The following is a 24,247-nucleotide window of genomic DNA, read 5'->3' on the forward strand; positions in this document are numbered from 1 at the left end:
GGGGGAAGGAGTCTAGTAACAGAAGAATTTCAAGATAATTAGGTGTGTGCGTGTGGCTTTTTAAAAATAAGCATGAAAAGAAAGTAATCCTGTTGGTGAGAAAAGGAGAAAGAGTGGGAGGACGCTTGTGTGGTCTTTTTCCTTCAGACTTGAAGATCAAGAGCTATATTACAAACGTAGTAAAAATGAAAGGGAGCCAGGGCAAGGGTGAGAGAAAGAACAGTTTGAACAGCTGAGAAAGGGTTAACGGTTAGTTTACAAACTTCCCCATCTTGTTTAAACTCCGAGCATTCTAAGTTTTTTCATTCTCTTTTTACTAAAAATAGAACCATGAGAGAAATGAGCTATTAATGAGAACATCCTGAGACTATGGATGACTAAACACAGGCAAACACAGGTAGGCAGCCAGTCCCCAGCCACGAACGTGACCCACCCAGACAACGCCTAGTGCCCAGGGGGGCAAGGAGCCCACCTGAGCAGCCTTGGACATCAGATTAAAAGTCTATGCCCCGGGAAAATGTGAGAGATCCCAGCCACTGACTTTTAAAAAACACAATTTCCACAGGAAAGAGAAAATGAGGGAAATGCCAACCCCTCCACCCCCCAAACCCAGAGGGCAAATCCTTCTTAACAATGAGCTTTATGATTTTAAATCCTCCCTCTGAAGGTAGATGTCAAGATAGGCATCTCCCCACTCCTCCTGGGACTGAATTCCCACGTGGGAGCAAACAGCTGTCCTGAATTCCTGGTTTCTCTCCCAGCTGAGCTGCTACCCGTGGGGTCTGCGATGCCCCCTCCAGGTGCAAACACAGCCCTGAGCTCGCCTACCTGGGGGGTTGCCAAGTGGGCGGGGGAGCTAGAGCAGGGGAGCAGTGAGCTGGCCTTCCCTGTCAGCTTGAACCCTAGAGTCCCCCCTGCCCCCTCCCTCCCCTCCAGCACCGTCTTCTCTCTCCTGACCCCTCAGTGATGCAGCTATTGGACCAGACCGGTGGGGGGAGGGGAAGGAAGCAGGTGCCTCTCCACTTACTGATGGGGAGGACTATGATGGGGATGTTTTTGGGGCGCTTGCTGTCCTTGTCGATGAACTCCCCGGTGACGGTTTTCTCGCGCTCGGTCACACGGCAGTTGTATTTCCCGCTGTCATCCTGGCGGAGGTGGAAGATCTTCAGCACAAAGACACCGTCGCTCTCTTTGGCCACTTTGAGCTGTCCCCGGGCTTCCCGGTGGGCGAACTCGCTGTTGAGGATGGGCACAGCGTTCGGCCCCATGCTGGCGATGAGCGAGCTGTTGAAGGCCCAGGAGACGGCAAAGTAGCGGTCGGGAATGTTCTGTGCCTCCAGGATGCAGCGGAACTCAGCCGGCTCCCCCGTGGTGTACAGGCGTTTCTCAGTTTCCAGCCGCACCATGAATTCTTTGTCTGAGGAAACAAACCGCAACGCGGCACAACTGGATGAGTGAGGGCCCCGGCCACCCAGATGCATGGGCACAGTCCCACCACCCGTGCCCGCTTCCCAGGCTCACTCCAGGGAAGCCACCACCGCACCCAGGGAACAAGAAAGTGCTGGAAGGTCACAGTGGACACTCGAGGTAGCCAGACCCAGACGGTGTGAAGGCCTGTTATCCCAGTCAAGACCACTGGGCTCTGTCTACAGCTTATACCGCCCTGGATTCGACCCCCGAAAGTCAGTAAGGAATTCCGAATTATCACCCACCTGGCAGAGCACCAAGGTCCAGCCTTGACCTCTACCCCGGAACTCCACTAGCCACATGACTACACATATTTTCAGCAGATGAAATGGGACTTACCCCACGGGGGTTTGTGAGACAGTTATATAGTGGCCTAGGTGCTGAATCCCCAACCCCAATAACTCAAATATTAATATACTGAAATACAGTCTTCACCCCCATGTGAATACCAGAAATAAGTCACAAAACTGCACAGGAAAAAAGAAAACTAATAGCTTTTCAGTAGTCACCACCTGTCAAATCTTTAGAAAGGTGTCGCCAAAAGTACCTATTTACACGGAAAGCGGGAACACCTTTGAAACAGGCAACAAACCCAAGCCCCCTTCTCAGAGCCGGGTGTCTGATCCGTCATGGGGGTCGTGTGATCCACGAAGAGCTCGTCACCACCAGCGTGTCCCAGCACCCGTGCAATGGCGCGTGGTGACTGTCACTTCCATGGGACAGTTCTCCTCTCTCATAGGCACCCATAGCCGGGGGCGGGGGGAGGGCGAAGCGGGGGGTAAGACAAAGGAGTCAAGTGCTGGAGAAAACATTCTGTTCTAGAAAACAGGACCAAAGAGCTGGGGTCTGGGGAGGCTATCACTGTAACCAGCATCCAGTCCCTCCTCCAGCACGTGGGGCTTCAGGCTACTTTCCCGCTTTCCTCTCGTCACTTGTCACTCGTATCTGGAACTCAACATCTACCAATACTCAACTGCTCTCTGCTTACCCAACATGCCAAACAATCGCAGGCTTCTCCCCCTGCTCTCCTGCCAAGACTCAAGGCTCAGTACAAGTCACCAGACTTGTTGGTGGCCCTGGATGTGCCTTAACAACAGCCCCCTCCGGGGAAACAGTGGTGTAGACACACTTCACATTCACCGTGTCCCCGGAGCGCTCTCTGCCCGATCGCAGCACTTAGCACCCTGCTCTCAGCCGCTGGCTGTCCCACCGGCCGGCTCCCTGCGTGCAGGAACCCAGTGTGAATCATCTTTGAATCCCCAGCACTACCACCACACCTTCAGTGCTGCAGGGACTCACTGGGTGTTGACTGAAATGAATTACGAGAAGGCCATGCTGGGGCGGCAACCACTGAGCCTGAACAGCCAGGGGCCCAGAGCGAAGCCATCAACATTCATGTCATCGAGTTTTCCTTGGGCTGGCAGTAGTCTGGAGATATTTGCTGGACAAATTTTAAAAACTCCTAATTCCAAATTGGTACGATTAAAAATAAAGTAGATTAGCTGGTGCAACCCAATTTAAAAGCATTAAGACTCCAAATTTGGTCCAGACTTTTGAAGCTGATAGTAAAACCATCCTGGAAGGGAAAGATAAATAGGAAATAAGGTGCCGTCTGGAGATTTCTTGGTACTGGAAGATACAGAAGCTGCCAAATGCTCTGGGTCCTACAGACAAGGTGCCACCTCTACAGAAGCCCACCCCTTCTCATAAAAGCCCTCACATCCATCCGCTGCCAGAGAATCCCTTCTGCCCTATGACCTCCAGAGCTGCGCTTGACAAAACTCAGACCGTGGAGCCCTAGCAGGTTTGGCTCGGGATAGTGTCGGCCTGCAGACCGAAAGGTTAGGGGTTTGATTCTGGTCAAGGGCACGGGCACGTGTGGGAGGCAACCAATTGGTATGTCTCTCTCTCACATCGGTATTTCTCTCTCTGTGTGTGTCTCTCCCCATCCCTTCCACTCTCTCTCTGAAAATCAATGGAAAAATATCCTCAGGTGAGGATTAGAAAAACACAAACAAGCTGTAGGAACAGACCACGGAAAATTACCCGGGAAGGATGCTGGAAACCCAACTCCCAGGCCCCACCCCGGAGCTGGCTCAGGAATCTGCCCTGTCAGGTGAGTGGGAAGCCCTCTAGAATAACAGAAGATTATGGAAAGACCAAGACCATTGACCTCAGCAAATGGGACAGGGAGGTCAGGGGACAGGTGATGACAAGGGGACCCCACACGCACCACAGACTCCCACAGACCCCTCCTCCACTCCCCGGGACAGCTGTAGCCTCGCCCCCGAGGTCAGCAGAACACAAGGAAAGGCTCCTGGGCCATCACCACACCTCCTTAACCACACAGTGACCGCCCTCAACCAAAGCCAGGGGCCCCAAGGCCCACAGAGAGCCTACTCCAGCCCAGCCTAGGCAGCAGCAACAACAGGCTGGATGCGGGGGCCAGACGCGGGGGCTGGGGGTGCAGTCTGACCCTGCGGGAGGATAACATGAGCAGCAGGAGGGTCTAGGCCAGCCGTGGGCAAACTACGGCCCGTGGACCAGATCCGGCCCGTTTGAAATGAACAAAACTAAAAAAACAAACAAACAAACAAAAAACCGTACCCTTTTATGTAATGATGTTTACTTTGAATTTATATTAGTTCACACAAACACTCCATCCATGCTTTTGTTCCGGCCCTCCGGTCCAGTTTAAGAACCCATTGTGGCCCTCGAGTCAAAAAGTTTGCCCACCCCTGGTCTAGGCTCATGGAGCTGCCATCACCTTGACCCAGCTCTTAACTCGTCACTCATCCTCCTCCGGCAATACCCTTCCGAAATCTTCCCCCCGAGACAGCATTTATGGGGATAACAGTGCTCCGGGAGCTGCCTCAACAACACACCAGGACTCCTCCTGGGGCCCTACCAGCAAACCACCAGCATACGCATCTTTCCTACTTACCTCCCAGAACTGTGAAAGAATGGTGACAGTGCATCTTGAAAATCATCAAACACCACAAAAGAAATAATATAAAAAATAACCACATTGCCCAGCTGTCTACCTATGAACCAGGAGGTCACCGTTCCATTCCCAGTCAGGGCACATGCCTGAGTTGCGGGCTCCATCCCCAGTAGGGGGCATGCAGGAAGCAACCAAACAATGACTTTCTTGTCATTGATGTTTCTCTCTCTCTCTCTCTCTCTCCCCTTTCCCCTCTCTGAAATCAATAAATATATCCTATATAATAAAAGACTAATATGCAAATTGAACGAATGGCAGAAGGAACGGTTGCTATGACACGCACTGACCACCAGGGGGCAGACGCTCAAAGCAGGAGCTGCCCCTGGTGGTCAGTGCACTCCCACAGGGGGAGTGCTGCTCAGCCAGAAGCCCTGAGCCGGGCTCACAGCTGGTGAGTGCAGTGCAGGGCGGGAGCCTCTCCCGCCTCCACAGCAGCACTAAGGATTCCGACTGACGGCTTAGGCCCGCTCCCCTTCTTGGCCTAAGCTGTCAGACATCCCCTGAGGGCTCCCAGACTGCGAGAGGGCACAAACCAGGCTGAGGGACCCCTGAGTTCACAAATTTCGTGCACCAGGCCTCTAGTATGTAAATAACCACTGATGCCAATATTTTTCTAGCCCAGGATTTCGTACCTATGATGGAAGGCTCACAATCTCAAATGGCCTCTAGACAGAAACAGGATTGGTATCCGAAGCAGGCAATGCCACCAAGGGGGCAGGCGCGTGGCTAATGGAACCCAGTCCTGGGCCCCATACATCCCTCAGCTTCCTCTGGCCCAAGGCGGGACCATCTCTAACTTCACGTGAAAACCTCACGCACTTTCCGGTGTCACTGAAGAAGGGGTCTGCGCACCCTCTCCATGTCTGACAACCCTCCCCACCGGGTGGAGAACGGGGACGAGAGAGACTGACCTGTGGGCTGGACGGTGACCACGGTGCCCTCGGAGCGCTTTCGGGTCATGGCGTACCACGAGCCGTCGGGATCCTGGATCCACTCGGCGGCCTCGCAGTAGAACTCGCCCTGGTCAGACGGCTGCAGGTGGAAGACGGTGAGGCGGAAGGTGCTGCTCCCCAGCTTGTCTAGCCGCACCTCCCCCAGGCTCTGCCGCTGGGCGTACTCGCTGCTGGAGTGGAGCACGAAGTCTCGGCTCAGGGCGATGACCTCCACGGGCCTCTCGCTGCCTCTCTGCCGGAGCCAGGCCACAGACACGTGGCTGTGCTGGACCGTCTCGGTGGCCACCTCGCACGTGAGCTCTAGGGGGTCCTGCTCCACCTTGTGCAGCGTCTGGGGCACGGCTGTGGTCTGCAGGGAGTCTGGGATCACTGTAACAGAGCATCGCAGTGCACGGTCACAATGAAGCCGCAGAACATACAGTCCCAGGAACAGAACGTAAGCTGTCCTGCTTTGGGCACATCCTGAGAAACAGGGTTCTTTGCAAAAGACAATAATGCTCGGAAAGCCCTAGCCGGTTTGGCTCAGTGGATAGAGCGTTGGCCTGCGGACTGAAGGGTCCCGGGTTCGATTTCGGACAAGGACACATGCCCAGGTTTCAGGCTCGATCCCCAGTAGGGGGCATGCAAGAGGCAGTCAATCAATAATTCTCTCTCATCATTGATGTTTCTATCTCTCCCTCTCCCTTCCTCTCTGAAATCAATAAAAATATATTTAAAAATAATAATAATACTGGGGAAAATGGAAGTCAGCAGAAAAAGAGGAAGACTGAAGCCACAGGCATGAGTCCACAGGAGCTGAGCAGAGCTGTTGAGGACAGGACAGGACATGTGGACATCACTCAGTCAGAGGGCCCCCAGGGGTCGGAGCAGACTCAACGACAGGTAACAGCAAAGCTCCCACCCCATGCAGCCTCCACCCATCGCTGCAAGGCCACGGATGACCCAAGATAGCACAGAAATGGAAGTTTTCTGTTTGGATCTGGACTGCAAGTTTCTGGCAATTACTCTTAACTGTCTGGTGATTTTCATAACACTCAGACAAAAGATGGGTTGTATTTGATTTTAAACGAACTCCCTAAAAATGCTGTGTACAAAGCATGTTCTTTTAGGGGAAATTAGATTTTATTGTTCATTCTGGTACTTCCTTCAAGATACGTGAAATTGGCTTCTGACTGATCTTCAAACGGAAATTGTTCCTGGAACTCGGGGAGTTTTTATCTCTATACAACTTCCTCAATTCCTCCCTTCCAGCCACCGCCCCACATCCCCTCAGCTGATCTCAACAAGGCATTTCGCTAGGAAGGCTATTATTTAAAAAAAAATTTTTTTTGATAGAAAAAAGCATCATCCTCCTTGATTTTAACAGGTTCAATTTTCATGTAATTGAGGTGCCAAGTGGTCCACACTGGCAGGAAGCCACCGTAGGGGGATGACCCAGGCACGGGAAGTGGCCCTGTGGTTCCTTGGTCAGAATTCTTCCCTGGGGACTAAACACTCCCTGCCACCTCTGACTGATGAAAACACCCCAGTGTGTGTGATTTCTCAGGGTTGGGTTACAGGCCTCCTGCCGGGGTGCAGACTTGTCAGAAAGGAAAAGTCACCGAAGGAAGTTGGGGGTGGAGGGAGTGGGCAGAAGGAAGTGTGTGCCAAGAGGAAGGATCAATAATTCCAGTTTTTATTATCACAAGTAAGCCTGGAAATTATGACTTGGCATGGGAAAGCAAGAGCTAGCTCACATAGGGCCTTGCAGAACCTAGTGAAGAGCAGAATTTATTCTAAATGTGGCTGACGCCACTAGAGAATTTTAAGCATGGAAAGGACATGATTTGATTAATGTCTTAAAAAATCATTCCGTTACTGTCAGAGAAGAGACTATGACGGCAAAAGAAAAAAAAGAAAAGAAATTATGACTTGGGCAGAAAAACAAAACAGCCTGGATAGTGCTAACCCTTCCCCCGAGATCCCTTCATCGCTGGGGACTCGCCCACCAACGGGTGCCCATGCCCCACTCGTGGAGCCAGGTCACCGAACACCCAGGGCGGAGCAAGGACCTGCAGCTGCACTCACTTCCTGACCCCATGGCGCCCCCGCATCCCAGAGCCCAACTCTGAGGTTTCACCTCTCTTCCCGCTGACGTCATAGGCTTCATCACCCTCGTCATGTCTTCAGGCGAGCAACCACAGACATCCTTGCCTCGTGTTTTCATATCCCCTTTCACCAGCTAGAGGCCTCGTCAACCTTCTCGGAAATACTTAACATCTGCTTTAGATCTTTGCTAAGTTTCAGCCTTATCAAGGAACACAAGCTTTATTCTTTTACGTGACTGGTTGACCTCTAAAATATCTGGGGAGGTGTTTTTTTTTAAAGTCAAATAAAGCTGTACTCTGAAAGAATTAACTCCCCCCGCCCCCTTCCTTTCTCTAAGCATGTCCTCAGTGAGGATTTTAAGAGAGGGAGAAGGAGAAGAGGAGGAGGAGGAGGAGGAGGAGGAGGAGGAGGAGGAGGAAGAGGAAGAGGAAGGGAAGGATCAGTCCAAGAGAAGTGAGTCAATGTTATGGACTTTGAATAGGATTAGTGTCCCTATAAAGGGACCTCAGCGTGCTCCCTCGCTCCCTCCACCATGTGAGGACACAATGAGAAGTCAGCAGTCCACAACCTGGAAGAGGGCTCCCACCAGAACCCATGAGGCTGGCACCCAGTTTCCCCAACTGTGAGAAATAAATGCTTGTTGTTTAAGCTGCTCAGTCTACAATACTTTGTTACAGCAGCCAGAACTGACCATGACACGCAGGCAGGCAGGACACTGGCCACATACCGACAGCTCTCTCCTTACCCACTAGGTTCATCTTGGCGCTGTAGCTCCCGAAGTATCGCTCGTCGGTGTTGGGCGTGAAGCATTCGTACTCGCCGGCATCGCGGGCCTGGAGGTCGGTGATGTGCAGCAGGGCTGAGTTCCCCTGGATTCTCTCCACGTAGATCTTCCCGCTGCGCACACGCTGGGTGTAGATGGCGTAAGGGAAGGAGGAGTCCACGGTGCTGACGATCTGGACCTCGCGCTCTGGGGCCGAGGGCAGGTAGATGGACCACTGGAAATTCTGCTCGGAAGATCCCTGGTAGCCGCTCACGTTGCACCAGATGGTGATGTGGGAGCCCTCCGTGCGGTACAAGGGGCCTTCCTGGACGGCGACTTGCCGCTGTGCTGTCACTACACCTACAGGGGACACACACACAACAGGCTCACTTAGGACTCCGACCAAAAGCAAAGGAGGCAGCAATCCTAAAGGGTTTGCTGTTTGTGTGGCAGGACAGTACCATCAGGAGCTCGCTGGCGCTTTCGGAGGCGCTCTGTGACCGGTTTGGCTCAGTGGATAGAGCATCAGCCTGCGGACTCAAGGGTCCCAGGTTCGATTTCAGTCAAGGGCATGTGCCTTGGTTGCGGGCACATCCCCAGTGGGGAGTGAGCTGATCAATGTTTCTGGCTCTCTATTCCTCTCCCTTCCTTTCTGTGAAAAATCAATGAAGTATATTTTTAAGAAGGAAAAAAAAAACCCTCCGTGGGAAAGCACGGTCCCTAGCTGGCATGTGCGGGGATCTGACCGCACGAGGACGTGGTGCTGCTACTTATTCAGCAGCTGACCCTTGGGGAGGTCATTTAGTCCCTGTTTGTCATTTACGTGGCATTTTAGAACTATTTACATTAAGTCTGCTTATAAGGTTTTTGACAAAATGAGCAGGAAAAGTTGAATGAATCCTGGCACAATTCAGATGGAAAGGAGTAGAAACAACCTTGCGATCTGGCTGAAATGAAATGCCCCTTTCTCGCTTAGAGGGCTGGCGGGGAGGGGGGCAGAACAGGCCCCTTCTTTTGGCTGCACCCTTTATTCTCAAAAGTCGATCCTCCAGGACACCCTGTGGAGGAGCACGCAGTCCTTACTCCCTCTGCCCGCCAGGAATGGGGACAGCGCTGAGCCCTCGGGTGCGGCAGCTCTGAGCTGAGCACACGTGAACTTGAATGACACCCACACACTGACCAGAGGGAGCTGAGCGCAGACAGGTGACACGCAAGTATGGCTGCCCTTGAGGTCACAGCTATGATTCACCCACCAGCCCTCGTCTTCTGGCGGGAAATGCTCCCCGACAGTGGCCCCTGCCTGCCTTCCCCGTGTTCTTATCATGGTCTCCCTTGCACACTCGGGAACGGGGCGATAGGGTACGTTTAACTTCTCCTCACAACACTGATTCTGCTCAAGTCACTGAGAACGTGGGAGTGGACAACCCTTGGACCTCCCCGTGGGCAGAAAGAGCAGGTGAGGGGTAGGCACAGCTTTGCTGGGAACTGGAATGGGCTGTCACCCTGGACAAGCTGCTTTGCACTCGGGACCTTGGTCTCCTCATCTATACCATGGTTTCTAAGAAGGCTTTGGAGCAGACTAGCATGTGTGGTAAAGGCTGACTTTGTCACTTCCTAGCTGTGACTTTGGGCGCGTCACTTCTCCTCTCGGAGACTTAATTTCCTCATCTGTCAGCTGGGGATGATAAAGTGTGCCTCGCAGGGCCTAGCCCATGACTAGTCCTCGGAAAAGAGCTGCTGGCCTAGGCGCCTCTGGCTGGATCATTCTGTGCCTCAGGATCCAGAGGACAGGCCAGTGATAACGCAAGGACATCCCAGTGGCCTCTTGTCAGTGACACCATCTCTGGGCCACCCACCTCCACGCCCGGCTGTAGCCCACTCCCTCCCACGCAGAACCACAGCTGCCCCAGGGTAAACCTATGTGCCGTGGATGCAGCTGGTGAGCAGCTGGGATAGCTCACATCCTAGTGGGCTCAGCTCGAAGCCCTGCCCGGGGGTGTCTGTGCTCCAGCCGCTGATCTAACATGCAAAATGACCGACTTTCAAACAGACCTTACAAGGAAAGGCTGTGGCTCGTAAACTTACTTGCAAAGAATCTCTTCTCCCAAACAAAACCTTCCACACAACCCTGTCTCAGCTTCAGCAGGGAAACTAAAAAAGTGTGTGTGTGTGTGGGGGGGGGGGTGCGGGGGGTGTTTACAAATCAACAGATCCAAGTGGCATATGAATTTACTCTATACATCCTGGTCGACAGCATTCCTTTCTACACTGAAAAGTCGTGGAGAAGACAGCTGGTTAGTTATTTACCGTTAGTATGTTAACGTTCGCTGCATCACACTGAGACCACGTACCCTTTAGGACACTTTGAAACACTGAGCTGGTGACATGTGAACAAATGTCTGCAGCGCTCCAGAATCGCAGAGACTTTGAAAACAATGTAAGCACATTTAACTGCTTAGGGCTCCTTGATCTCAGTGCTCTGTGACTGGGCAGCTGTGACCACTCCCCACCCGGTCACTCCCACCCGCTGCTGAGAAGGCTGGAGGCGGGTCAGGACCGGCCAGCATCTTGCTTGAAGGGACTACCTCTCAACCATGGGCCCACCCTGGACTCTGCTGGGGAGCTTGAATAAATAACCCTGCCTGGATCCCAGACCAGGGTCAAGGCCGCTGCCTTAAGATGTCTGCTTGCCCAGTGCCAGCCAGGTGCCCAAATGAAAGAACCTCTGCTAATTCAAGGCTCTCAATCGCTTTAAGCTCCTCCCTTCAGAAAGACTCCACGTTGGTTTGGATGAAGTAAGTGTCTTTCCCTGTAGGGAGAGGGCAGAAGCAAGCAGCACCCGCCATCAGATACGACTGTGATGCAATACAGAGCTCCCCCAGAGTGGATCCTATTGACAGACCTTACAAAAGCACTCGATCCTCGGATCCTGCTCATTGCTCTCCCGAAAGTTAAACAGTGTTAAGTGGCCTGAATGAGCCTGGGGCATCAGGGTCAAAACCACTTGTCCAAGCCGGAAGCAGGTTATAAACGCCCTGAGAAATAAATACTGGACTGTACTTTAACCAAACACATTCAGCTGCACCTGCTTCCGCTTATGAAATATCTCCTTCAGTCGCTGAAAATAATGCTGTTCTTAGGAAGTGGACCTTAACATAGGAATAAAAATTAACCTTTTCTTCTCAGCAGCGTATTCCCCTTCCACACCCTGCCCCACCCATTTCCTTCCCCTGGCACTGGCCCTGCTGGGCAGAGCTCCTCCTACACACGGCTGCCTTCAAACAGGCCCGGTCCCCAGCCCTGGCCAAGGCCTCCCTGGCCCAACCCCTTCCCCATCTTCCCTCTCAGCCTAGCACAGAGGCTCCTCTGAGCAGGGTTCGCCTTTTCCTTTTAGATAACCATTTTTACTTTTGACATTCCTGCACTCCTTGAATTACTTAGCAGCACACAAATATCACTTCTGTAATTCAAAAAGAAAAGATCAAAGTATTATATATAACTGTATAAAGAGAGCTAGACACAAAAGGCAGAAGAGAAGTGGAAGATAAAAATAGGAACAAAAAACAAATAAACAAGGGCAACAAATAAAAATAGTAATGGATATGGTAGATATCAGTCCAACTATATCGATAATCACTTTGTCAATAGTCTAAATGTAGCAATTAAAAGACAGATTGTCAGCCTGGCCGGCATGGCTCAGTGGTTGAGCAATGACCTATGAACCATCAGGTCATAGCTCAATTCCCGGTCAGGGCACACGCCCAGGTTGTGGCTTCAATCCCCAGTGTGGGGCATGCAGGAGGCAACCCATCAATGATTCTCTCTCATCACTGATGTTTCTATCTCTCTCTCCCTCTCCTTTCCTCAATCAAACAAATAAAAAAATATATGTATATATTTTAAAAACAATAGAAAAATATCCTAGAGTGAGGATTAAAAAAAAAGAGGGGGCGTCAGGGGGCAAAGTCCTTAATAGACACTTCACCAAAGAAGATATACAGATGGCAAGTAAGCCCATGACATCAGATGTCATCAGGGAAATTCAAACTAAAACAACGATGAGATACCCTATTACTATTACTATTACTATTACTATTACTATTACTATTACCATTACCATTACTATTACTATTACTATTAGAATGGCCAAAATAAAGAACACTGACACCACCAAATGCTGGTGAGGATGTGGAGTAGGAGGAACTCTCATGCATTGCTGGTGGGGATGCAAATGGTGCAGACACTGTGGGAGGGAGTTTCACAGTATCTTACAAGACTAAATATATCCCTCCCATACAATTCAGCAACAGCACTCCTTGGTATTTACCCAAAGAAATGGAAATCTTGTCTACACAAACCTGCACATGGATATTAATAGCAGCTCTATTCATATTTGCCAAAACGTGGAAGCATCAAGATGTCCTTCAGAGGGTGAATAGATAAACTGTGGCACACCCAGACAAGGCAATCATTAGTCAACACTAAAAAGAAAGGAGCTGTTAAACCATGAAAACACACAGAGGAAACGCAAATGCATGTTCCTAAGAGCAAGAAGCCCATCAGAAAAGGCTCCCCTGCATGCGTCCCAAGTTGATGACATTCTGGAAAAGGCAAAACTATGGAGACAGTAAAAGGATCAGTGTTTGCAGCGGCCGAGGAGAGGGACAGGAAAAGCACAGAGCGTTTGCAGGGCGGTAAAAATACTCTCGATGGTATAATGATGGGTACATGTCATTACACATGCATTTGTCCAAACCCATAGGATGTACAGCATCCAGAGTGAACCCTAAGGTAAACTATGAACTCTGGGTGATTATAATGGTGTCAATGTAAGTTCATCGTTTGTAATAAAGAAAATGCCCCTCTGGTGAGTGATGCTAATGGGGGAGGCTATGCCTGTGTGGGGGCTGGAGGGCATGTGGAAAATCTCTGTATCTTCCTCCCAATTTAGCAGAGCACAGTTCCTCCCATTGAGATTTTTTTAAAGTCTTTGTTAAAGAGCAGTTTTAGATTTACAATAAAATTGAGAAGGATTTACTGTTCTTTTAAGCCTTAAGTTTGAGGAAATGTGTTTTATACTGATATATGACAAATATAGATACCTGTGGGTCCGGAGCTTAAATTTAAAATTGTGTCACATGTACATGTGTGTGCTTTTCTAGATTTCAAAAGGTTCTCAAAGAGATTCAAGGCCAAGAAAAAAGATTAAGAATCATTTGCTTTAGACAATAAATGGTCAGTGGGAAAGACCATGTCCTTATAGTGTTGTTGTTTTTTAAATCCTCGCCTGAGGATTTATTGATTTTAGAGAGAGGAAAGCGGGGAGGGGGGGCATTAATGTGAGAAAGAAACATCCATCCGTTGCCTCCAGTATGCATCCCAACAGGGGATCGAACCCACAACTCAAGTATGTGTCCTGAGCAGGAATCGAACCCGCAACCCTTTTGGTGTATGGAAAGATGCTCCAACCAACTGAGCCACCCAGCCGGGGCTCAGATTTGGTTTTGACAGTCCTCAGTCACAAACTCATGATATCACTCAACAAGCTCTACAAGGTACAGCTTGTCCAAGCGTGCTTCCACTTTTCCTTGGTGCTGAGTCCTAGATGAACCTGGCCAGGGGTGGCAGTGAGGAGAGAGAGGTCGCTGCGCCTGACAGCCAGCTTCTCATGCATTTTTCAGCACATGCTTGGGCTCGGGGACCCACAGCTCTAGGCACGGAATCCAATTTCTATGTTCAAGGTGCGTGACTGAGCACGTCACCACGTCAGAAGGAGCCACCGCACCATCCCACATCTCCTCTTCCAGTGGGGCCCTGACGTCCCCAAAGCTCCATCGGCACCCAGTTGTTACAAATTCTGAGAGGCACTCGGCTGCACTAGAGTATGTTTCCATCTGTAAAGTGGGAATAATGCAGTGTACCCTACACAGTCTCACAGGTAACCCCAGAGATCAAATAATACTGTGAAAGTCATCAAATGAATACATTTAAATTTCATCTTATTTCTGCCAGTGAGAGACAGCAATCCCCAAATAGGAAAAATCTTTGTCAGTACAAAATCATTAAAAAAACCCCACTAATATTGAAATTGAATCTGTAATAAAGTTATGTTAATATACCATACCTAGCCCTAGCCGGTTTGGCTCAGTGGATAGAGCGTTGGCCTGTGAACTGAAAGGTCCAGGTTCAATTCCGGCCAAAGACACATGCCCGGGTTGTGGGCTCGATCCCCAGTGTGGGGCGTGCAGGCGGCAGCCAAACAATGATTCTCTCTCATCATTGATGTTTCTATTTCTCTCTCCCTCTCCCTTCCTCTCTGAAATCAATAAATATATTTTTAAAAAAAACCTTCACTTTCAAAAAAAAACCAATACTGTACCTAGAAAACAACCAAACAAAACACTAATGAAATTGGCATGAATCTTCGAGTGTTGAGAATATGGGTGATTCCCTTCCTTTTCCTCTCCTCTATTTTCCCATTTTTTAAAAATAAGTAGGCATGTGCTGTTTTAAAATGAAGATAAATGATGATGATGATGATGATGATGATGAGCACGTTAGTGTGCCCAGCACTGTCCTAACTGCTCTGGATCCATCATCTCATTTAATCCTCACGACTAAATGGGGCGATTTCATTACAGCCACATTTACCAGACCAGGAAATGATCTTCAAGGTTAGGTCCCTTTCTACATGACAAAAAACATGACTAATGGTCTTTTCAGGCTGTGGCACATACTGACTTGCGGTTGGGTCGGTGAATAGCAGTGATAAGTGATGTTAAACCACCGGCTGGGTTTTGTGCCAACCTGGCCCTGAAGACGATGATGGGGAGTCTGTAGGGCCCCAAGCGAAAACTGCCCAACACACCAGGCAACCAAGTGCTTCACAGATGTAGAGGCTCCCGAGAGAGCAGTCGGGAAGGCCACACCAGTGACGGCCACGCCAGCGACTAGGTCTGGGAAGTCCCACACTGTAGCCTTCAGTTAAGGGAGGACAAGGAGTAGCAGGAGCTGAAAGAACCTTCCTGGACCAGGGGACAGACAGACACAAAGGTTGAGCCTGACCAACAATAACAGCCAGCCCCTGCCGGGCCCTGGTCAGGCCGGGCCCTGGTCAGGTCCGGGGCACTGTTCCGAGGGCTTTACGTGTATTTTTGTTGTTATTCCTCACCGGAGAATAGTTTTTCCATTGCTTTTCAGTGAAAGTGGAAGGGAGGGGGAGGGAGAGAGAGAGAAACATCAACATGAGGGAGACACATTGACTGGTTGTCTCCCGCACGCCCCCAACGGGCATGCATCCCAACCTAGGTACATGCCTTTGACCAAGAATCGAACCTGTGACACTTTAGTGCATGGGCCGACACACTAACCACTGAGTATACCAGCCAGGGCACATGTATCAATTTAATGCTCACAGCAAACCGTAAGGGCTATCCGCCTAGTGACTTCACGTTACAGGTGCTGAACCTGCGGCAAGGAGCAGGGTTGTAACTGAAGTCGGGCTGGAGACACAGTCACTGTGGGAAGCACCTTAACAAGAAGGCCCCACAAGGTCAATGTTACCGCCCTCAGGGGCAGCCTAACCAAGGTCTACACACACCAGGAACCCCAGAGCCAGGTCGGCTCACAGCTCAGCTTCCCAAGACCACGGGCACAAGAGCATGCCTCTGCGGCCTTACTTCCCTCAAAAACAACCCTTGGAAACAGCCACCGACTCCCATGCGATAAGTGCGATGCCACCACCCAGTGGCAGACCCGGGGGACAGAGGTAATTCTGTAATCTTCCCCCTCCCTGACCTCTGGCCACACAGACCGTCGCTGTGAGGCCACAGCTGGTTACTTAACCTCTTCGGGCCTCAGCTTCCTCATCTGTAAAGTGATCTAATGGCCACAGCGCTGATGGGGGAGGAAACGAGTTGCTACATTTAACACCCGGACCATAATAAGTGCTCAGTGCGCATTAAGCCACCAACCCTACTAATAACAAACAGCAGTCGTGCTGACATTAGCTCTAGCTGTGAACTGAGGTCTCCCACACACCGGGCAGGCTGTGTTTTCCAAACACGGCAGCAGCGATGGCTCCTGTTCCACACGCTCTTCTGCCATGTGGCCAGACCATCAGGAGGTGGCATTTATTCCCCTCCCTTGGAATCTGGGCAGGCCTGTGACACTGTGTGACTTTCAAGACGAGGTCACAGAGAGTGATGCAGCTTCCACTCTGCCACCTGCTGCCCTGTGCCTTCGAGTCCTGAGGCTGCCATGCTGTCAGGGAGCCCAAGGCTCGCAGAGAGGCCCCGTGGAGAGACGGGGGAGCTCGAGATCCATGGGCAGCACCAGCTGCCAGCCATGCACGTGAACGTCCTTCACACACTCCCAGACCTCAGCTGCGAGCCGCCTCCCAGCCTTGGAATGAAAGATCCCACCTGCGGCCCAGACACGGTGGAGCAGAGAGGAGCCACCTCTGCTGTGCCCACATGAACTCCAACCCACAGACCCATGAGCATAATAAAATGGCTGTTTTAAGCCACTGAGTTTTGGAGTAATTCGTTACACAGCAAAGATAACTGAGACAGACATACACTATACTTTCAACCGACATATTTTCAGTACCTATTACATGAAGGGACCAGGGCAGGAACTGTGAGGGAAAAATAAATAAAACCTAGTTTTATCCTAAGCTGACAATCCCAAAGGAAATACGCAACTATCATTATATACCAGCATACGATGGCAGTGAGGTGCAAAGTTCAGGCCACTCAGGAGAAAGCAGGTCTAAAAAGGCTTCACAGAAGCAGTGGCATTTGAATGGGGTCTTGAAGGATGCAAGAAGTGCATGCCACACGAAAACATTTCAACACATTCCAGGATTAGCAAGATGTTTGCCGAGGTCTTTGGTCACATGACTGGAGGGCACAGCAGAGCCAGGCGGGAGAGAGCACTGGAAAGGTCAATCCCCCCACCCCTGGCAGGGGAAGTGAGGAAGAGGCTGGCTAGGAGAGCGAGGACTCAGATCAGGTTTGCACTTTTGAATCATCCCGGGGGCAGGTGGAGGACAGAGCAGAGGGCAAGACCAAATTCATAGTCAGGTGAGACAAGGAGGGCCTGGCCTGGTTTCAAGTTCAAGGACAAAAATAACACCCATTCATTCCTTCACTCACATCCCCAGTGCCTCTTAAAATAGAGCTGGTCTGAGGTCGATGATTGATAAATGTTACATTATTGATGCCATTTCTAAAAAGGTGTGACTACCAGCTACAGAGCCAGCCAGGAGGACTGCAAACTCTGATTCACTTCTTCCCCAAACCAACCTGCCTCACTGCCCTGTCAGGAGTAGCTCCCAAGCCCCCAGGTGGGACCCCTTGCCTCTGAGCTGGTGCCTAGTTCACTCATTACTAAACGCTGACGCTGCCACCTACTAAACTGTGACTTCAAAGATATTGTAAACATCCAATATTTAATAAATTGGAATATTCATCGTAAAAATTTTAATTAAAATATTACAAGCCTTCGATCTCTTCTGATTATCAACCCTAATCCTACTCCCCCCAGCATTTCCTCAGAGATTGGCACTGCTGTAATTTAGGGATATATTGCTCCAGATTTTTTAAAAAACACACATTTACATATCACACACACACACATATATATATAATTAGTGAAAATATACAACATTGTTCAGCATATTTTTACATAAACATTATCATTCCAAACATGTCCCTTGGTTTTCCCCTTTAATATGTTTGAGAAGAAATATAATTCTTTATATTTAATCCAGCTGTATAGTATTCCATCATAGGATTACACCACACTTTCATTAGTCCCAAAATGTGGATATTTGGGTTATTTCTAATTTGTCTGCTATAACCAAGAAGCCCTTCTCTTCTCGCATTCCTCCTGCCTCGGTCCTTTCCTTGCTCGAATGTGTGCAATCCTCCAGCTGCTCCTGCCCTGACCATTAAACCACAGGGTAGTGGGGACACCAACAGAGACTCGGCCACATAAGTCACAGTACTTCCCCAGCAGTGAAATATTACACAGCTCTTAAAAAGGCCTGGCTGGCGTGGCTCAGTGGTTGAGCTTCGACCTATGAACCAGAAGGTCACGGTTTGATTCCTAGTCAGGGCATATGCCCGGGTTGTGGGCTCAATCCCCAGTATAGAGCCTGCAGAAGGCAGCCGGTCAATGACTCTCTCTCATCATTGATATTTCTCTCTCTCTCTCTCTGAAATCAATTAAAAACTATTTTTAAAAAAAAGAAAATAATACCTAAAAATGTTGAAAGCACATTACTAGGCTAAAGAAGAAAAGGGCTCTAAGAGGCTTGAAACTGTTTTTGTAGAGAAAACCACCCCCACGCCCTGTATGTGTGGGAAGAACTGGACTAGCAGAGAGGAAAATGCTGGAGAGGCAGGTAGTACGTGGCTGTCTTTGTTTGCACTTTGTGTCTTCCAAGCTCTCTGCCCTCCGCATGGATTCTCTCGTATGAGGGCAGACGGTCAAAAGTCACTTCTCAGACCACCCTCCCCTTCACCTCCCAAGAAAGAAGTCGGAGGGAATGAATATTTTTGTGCAGATCAATCGGAGGTTATGTCAGTGGGGAGGGTGGGGGTGGCCAAGGGGTCTGCGGTGGGTGGGAAGGGAGTTAATGGAATAGGGAGGAGCTGAAAGAGAAAACGGTGGCATAATCTGCTGGGGCCAGGCTGGCCAGGTGTCCTGGCAGGCGTGTGCGTGTCACGTGGTTCATCGGCGGCCCTCTATTTGAGCTGGGTACTGTGCGAGGGCCTGGTGGAACAGGTTTGGCCTCATCTCCATTTTTTTTTTAAGCTGTTTACTCGCTTTTCTAAAAATCCTCATTTCTGAGTTATTAAACTATCAAATCCACGCAGACCCCTTCGGAGGCCTGTACCGCGTCTCTTCTCTTGCTTCTCTCAACCGATGCCTCTGCATGGACAGACGTGCGAGCCCTGATGAAAACCGTCCTCCCAGGGCACAAAGAAGGCACCTGAATGGCAGATGGCTGCAGGGATCCTGAGAAAGCAGCTTAGACATTAGCATGCAGGCTGCCTCTGACTTACGCAGGGCCAAGATCGTGACACACCGCACAGGGCCGAGCCTAAGTCCCTGCTGAGAGCGAGGGCGGGCTGTGGCATCCCAGGCCCTGCAGCAACCTTGAGGGACAGAACTCTCAGGATCTGGGCTCTAAACATGTGCTAAACACGCCCCCAAAGCAGGAAGATTCAAAGCCTCTGCCCCCTGGTGGCCACCTCGCCCCCGTGCGGTGGGCGCTCCCAAGCGCACCCTCCTAATGGGAGTCCAGGTGAGAAGCCCTCAGCAAGGAGACAAAAAATAGATGCAAGGTACTGAGGTGCTGCTCTTGAAACTGAGGCTCTCTCCAATTGTCACCTGAAAAGGGAAATAAAGACTGAGGGCCTGGCCTGCTGAATTCCAGGCACTTAGCCAACCCTGAACCTCACACTTTCCCCAAGTGTCTTCTCATTCCCTTTTAAAAAGTTGTTTCAGTTTTGTTTGCTTGTTTATCCTGTGCTTTTGAAAAAAATATATTTTTTTATTGATTAGAGAGAAAAGGAGAGGGAGAAAGATATAGAGAAAATCATTGATTGGTTGCCTCCTGCACGGCCCCTACGGGGGATGGAGCCCGCAACCCGGGCATGTGCCCTTGACCTGAATCGAACGTGGGACCCTTCAGTCCACAGGCCGACGCTCTATCCACTGAGCCAAACCGGCTAGAGCCCAAGTGTCTTCTTATTCTAACTTCACAACCATCTTGTGAGGGAAGGATACGTCCCCATTTTACAGATTACGTGAGCAAACTTGTCACAGTGGCTGCAGAGCCAGCACCACAGCCCACAACCTGACTCCAAGCTCCGTTTTCACTCATTCTGCAAGTACTGAGGGTGCCTCTTCCTTGCCAGGCACTGTGCTAGGCTGATGAGCTGCAAGACCCAAATCCTCACAGTCAAGGAGACAGATGTATACACAGAGGCTGCCGAGTGCTCCTGCGCTGTGAAGGACACAGGGCAAGGGGTCCCTTCTAGCCACAAAGAGTCAGGAGGGGCTTCAGAGAAGAGAGCTTCTTCATACCAGGTTTTAATTAGGACAAACGGGTATTCCTGCTTGGTGAGGGCAGAGGGCACAACCAGGACCTCAGCAGAGAGCAGACAGAGTGTACGCAGAGCTACATGAGAGAGCCGGAGGGTCCACAGAGCTGCAGCCATTTCCCATTGCTAGTGGCGGGGTACACCAGGGGCAAAGGGAGACGGGGTGAAGCAACAAAAAGGGATGGGTCAGGGTGGGCTTAGTGCCACGTGCAGGAGGCTTTACCCATGGGTAACAGGGAGCCACTGAGGGGCATAAATAAAGGAATATATATTCTGTCTGGGGAGGATGGTCCTGGCAGGAAGGAAGAGAAAGGGGACCCTGGCAGATGATGCCTGCAGTGATCCCCCTGAGAGCTACCGAGGCCCCAACTAGAGCAGATCGCCGGGTGGAGGCAGGGGGTCTAGCAGAAGAGATGCTGGGAAATGCAATCAGGAATTGAGAGCCAGTGGGGCTGTCCAGGGAGCTTGTCCAGAACAACTCCCAGACCTGGGCGTCTGGGTGGGTGTGAGAACGGAGATAGTGCAGGGGTAGGTGCGGGGGGGAGTGGATGAGGTCATCATTGGACTGGGAATCTATTCCTTGGGCCCATCCAACGCTCTGGAAATCCTCTCCTCCAGCCAGGCCTCAGCAGGACAGAGGGAGCAGACAGGAGTCAAACAGCGAATGGACGCAAGCGTTCAGGTGGCAAGTGCCTCATGGGCCATGACGACCCACTGACCAATTTGGGAAAGATGCCAGAGGCCCGTTAGTTCAGGGCTGCTCCCAAACCCCTGGTATGCAGTCCTCCTCAGTCTGCACCAGCTGCAGCCCACAGCCCCCAAATGGATGTTACCTCGGCAAAAAGTCAGGACACAGTGAAGTCACCAAGGGCAGAGCCCGCTCCTGGGAAGCCCTCAGGGACTCCAGGCTTTCACAACTCAATCGACAAAGGCTTGGCAACCAAGATGTTGCAAACGGGAAATGACCACGTTAATGAGGGCTCTGCTGACACAGGTGTGAAGGTTATCGCTTTCCCAGAGCTGCACATCTGACATACACCCCGTGTCACCGAAACCCGAGCGCGCTGACCATCCCCACAGGCCTCCGGCCCCTGGTGCTGATACGCGGAGCTCTCAGCAGTCGCCTGTGTGTGCAGGTTCAGGTCTGTGCGGGTGGCAGACGGTCATCGAATAGTGACACATCCTCCAGGACTTAAAAGCAGCTCAGGAGCCGCTTGCAAGATAACCACGGAATAAGCAACCACATGACACTCTGAATGAGGAGCACTGGGAGATGGGAGAGGAAGCAAACCAAGAAGGCAGCCAATGGGCACGCGGCCGCTGAGGGATTAGTTTTTAATCCTGCCCGGCAATTCGTTCTGCAGCCATATATCGCTGTCTCCCCAAACCTGGGAAGCACTTTAAAGGAAATCCATGCTCTCGGGGGCAAAAGAGAGGTGGCCCTCATTAACTCAGAGCTGCCCATCTGACGGGATTAGCTCGCTGTGCCTGGGCAGCCAACAGAACAGACCCCGGCGCACCGGGGACTTTCTGGGGCAAAGGAGCGGCTATTAGAATTCTTTTTTCAGGGACCAACCCACTCCAGAAAAAGACAGGGCTGCAGCGAGGAGCAGGTGAGGCATCAGGGCCTTTGAAAAGGTTATAAAAACCCAGGGGCGGGGATGGCGACCAGTGTTTACAGAACATTTGATTGACTTTAAGGCAAAATTCCAGAAGTCTGAGGCCCAGGGACGCGAGGGGAGAGTTCTGCGTCGCAGCATCCCTGGCAGGTTCACGGTAAAGTGATGAATTTTGTGGACACTTGCAGATTTAAAAAATAAAAAAAGCTTCAGAAGCTATGGATCAATGGTGCGCAGTGCTGACACCACCCTGGCTTTCCGCGAGCTGCCCTGGGTACTGCGCAGAGCTCGGCTACATCTGTCCCTGGGAAGGCCAGCTAAGGAGACCTGGGCCCAGGCCTGGCACAGTGCCAATGCCCCATCGCCAACCATTCGCAATAGCCTGGGTTCCAGCACTGGGCCCACAGCTGGATCAGCTTCCCCACCTGCTCCAGCAAACAGGGGTCTCAGGTCGCCACCCACCCCAGAAGCACAGCAGAGGTGGTTCAGGGGTATGCAAAAAAAAAATTTTTTTTTAAATCAAACCAAACAAACAAAGGGAAAACACTTTGACAATCCTTAAAGTCCCTTTTTAGCTCCAAGATGATGTGATTCTGTGACACCAAAATTCAGAGCCCCTGGCCGCCCCTAACTGCACACATTTCCCTCTGCCGGGAAGTGTACAGGGAAGCGGCAGGACAAACACCATCAGGATCAGGATCTGGGAGAGAAAGAACGCTTAGAAACCACACAAAGCAGAAATGCCCCACCGGCAGGGAATGGACCTGACTTGAATTAGAAGCAACGTGTAAAAGCACAGGTTTAGGGAAGCCAGGGCAGGATCCCGGGCCGAGGCAGCAACACAGAACGTTTTCTGAAGGATGCACGTGAACCCCTAATGCGGGGAGGTGGGGGTGGGGGCGCATGGGGGGATGGGGCAAGAAATAGACTTAATTTTCACTCTCTACATCCTGGCATACCCTTTCTAATTAAGCATGTGCATGCATTTCCTCTTCGGAAATAAAGGAATAAAAACATGTGCCATGCCAAAGTAAAACAGGGAGACAAAAACAAAGCTAATTTAAAATTTTCCTAATGAAATGTCACTTAGAAATCTAAGGGGAAACTAGGAGGGAGGGCTCACGCTAGTAAAGAAAACAATGAAAAAAAAACAAGAGCCACGTGGTCCTGGCCACACACATACACTCGTGCCCACAGGTCTGCCTCCAGCTCCCCCTCCCCCCCACACACACACTCGTGCCCACAGGTCTGCCTCCAGCTCCCCCTCCCCCCCACACACACACTCATGCCCACACACACTCGTGCCCACAGGTCTGCCTCCAGCTCCCACAGCAAGCCTGGCTGCGTGCCCAGCACACCTCCTGGTCTCCTGGTTCTCCTCCTCCAGCCCTGCCACACCTCCTTGGCCACTGGCTGCCTCCTCCCCGGCCTCTCGTCCAGTCACTCGGGTGCCCACAAACCTCAGGTGGCGCCCTCCTCTCTCCTCTACCTGTAATCGCAGTTCATCCGTTCATTCGAGTTCCCATTGAGCCAAAGTGTGTTTCCCGAAGGTCTCCCATCCCACAGGCTCTGCTCTGTGGGACCCTGTTCCCGCTGAGAGATGGGCTCTGTGTTTCCTCCCCTCGAATCTGGGTGGGCTCAGAGCTGTGGCAGAAGTGACACTCTGTGACTTCAAGGTCATCCAAGGCTTCTACCTGGCTCCCTGGGACAGCCACGTGGAGCTCTGGGCTGCCGTGTGGGCAGCCGACAGACTATGAGGAAGTCCACGCCAGCCCACAGGAGTGACCAGCACCGCGGGGTGAGATGCGGGCCCTGGGCCCCAGCCCTGGCTGACTGCGACCCAATGAAAGCTGCTGCGGGGCAAGAACCCCACCACCCCCACCCCAAAGTCCTGGCCTACAGAATTCTTGAAAAAGAAGACACTGATTCTTGCTCTGAACCATTAAGATTTGGGATGATCGGTTACACAGACTAGATAACTGATAACCTCCTTCTAAATAGGAGAACCCCAAAGGTCGGGGTCCCACCTCAAAACTCACTTCAGAGGGAAACTTGCTGATTTTAAGTCACTGAGCTTGACCAAGCCCTTGAGTTGCCAATTCCAGAAATCCACTTAAATAGATGCACTGCCCACCCTACCTGTTCCTCCAAAGCAGTCCCCACTGTTGTCTGCCCTCAGTTCTCTTCCTGGCACAGAGGAGTCCAAGCTCCCTTCTCTCTTCTCTTCAACCCCC

The 24,247-nt window shown here is 51.1% G+C and overlaps 1 protein-coding gene across 1 annotated transcript in view; it reads right to left on the reverse strand.

The window, feature by feature from the left end:
* IGSF3 (immunoglobulin superfamily member 3) overlaps positions 1-24,247 on the reverse strand; it is a 90,355-nt gene that overhangs the window by 32,063 nt on the left and 34,045 nt on the right. Inside the window, 3 exon segments of the mRNA XM_015563477.1 lie at positions 1,028-1,417; positions 5,383-5,793; positions 8,258-8,635. Of these exon segments, the coding sequence (XP_015418963.1) occupies positions 1,028-1,417; positions 5,383-5,793; positions 8,258-8,635 (1,179 nt within the window).

This window comes from Myotis davidii, unplaced genomic scaffold (assembly GCF_000327345.1).
Source record: "Myotis davidii unplaced genomic scaffold, ASM32734v1 scaffold217, whole genome shotgun sequence".
Taxonomy (NCBI): Eukaryota; Metazoa; Chordata; class Mammalia; order Chiroptera; family Vespertilionidae; genus Myotis; species Myotis davidii.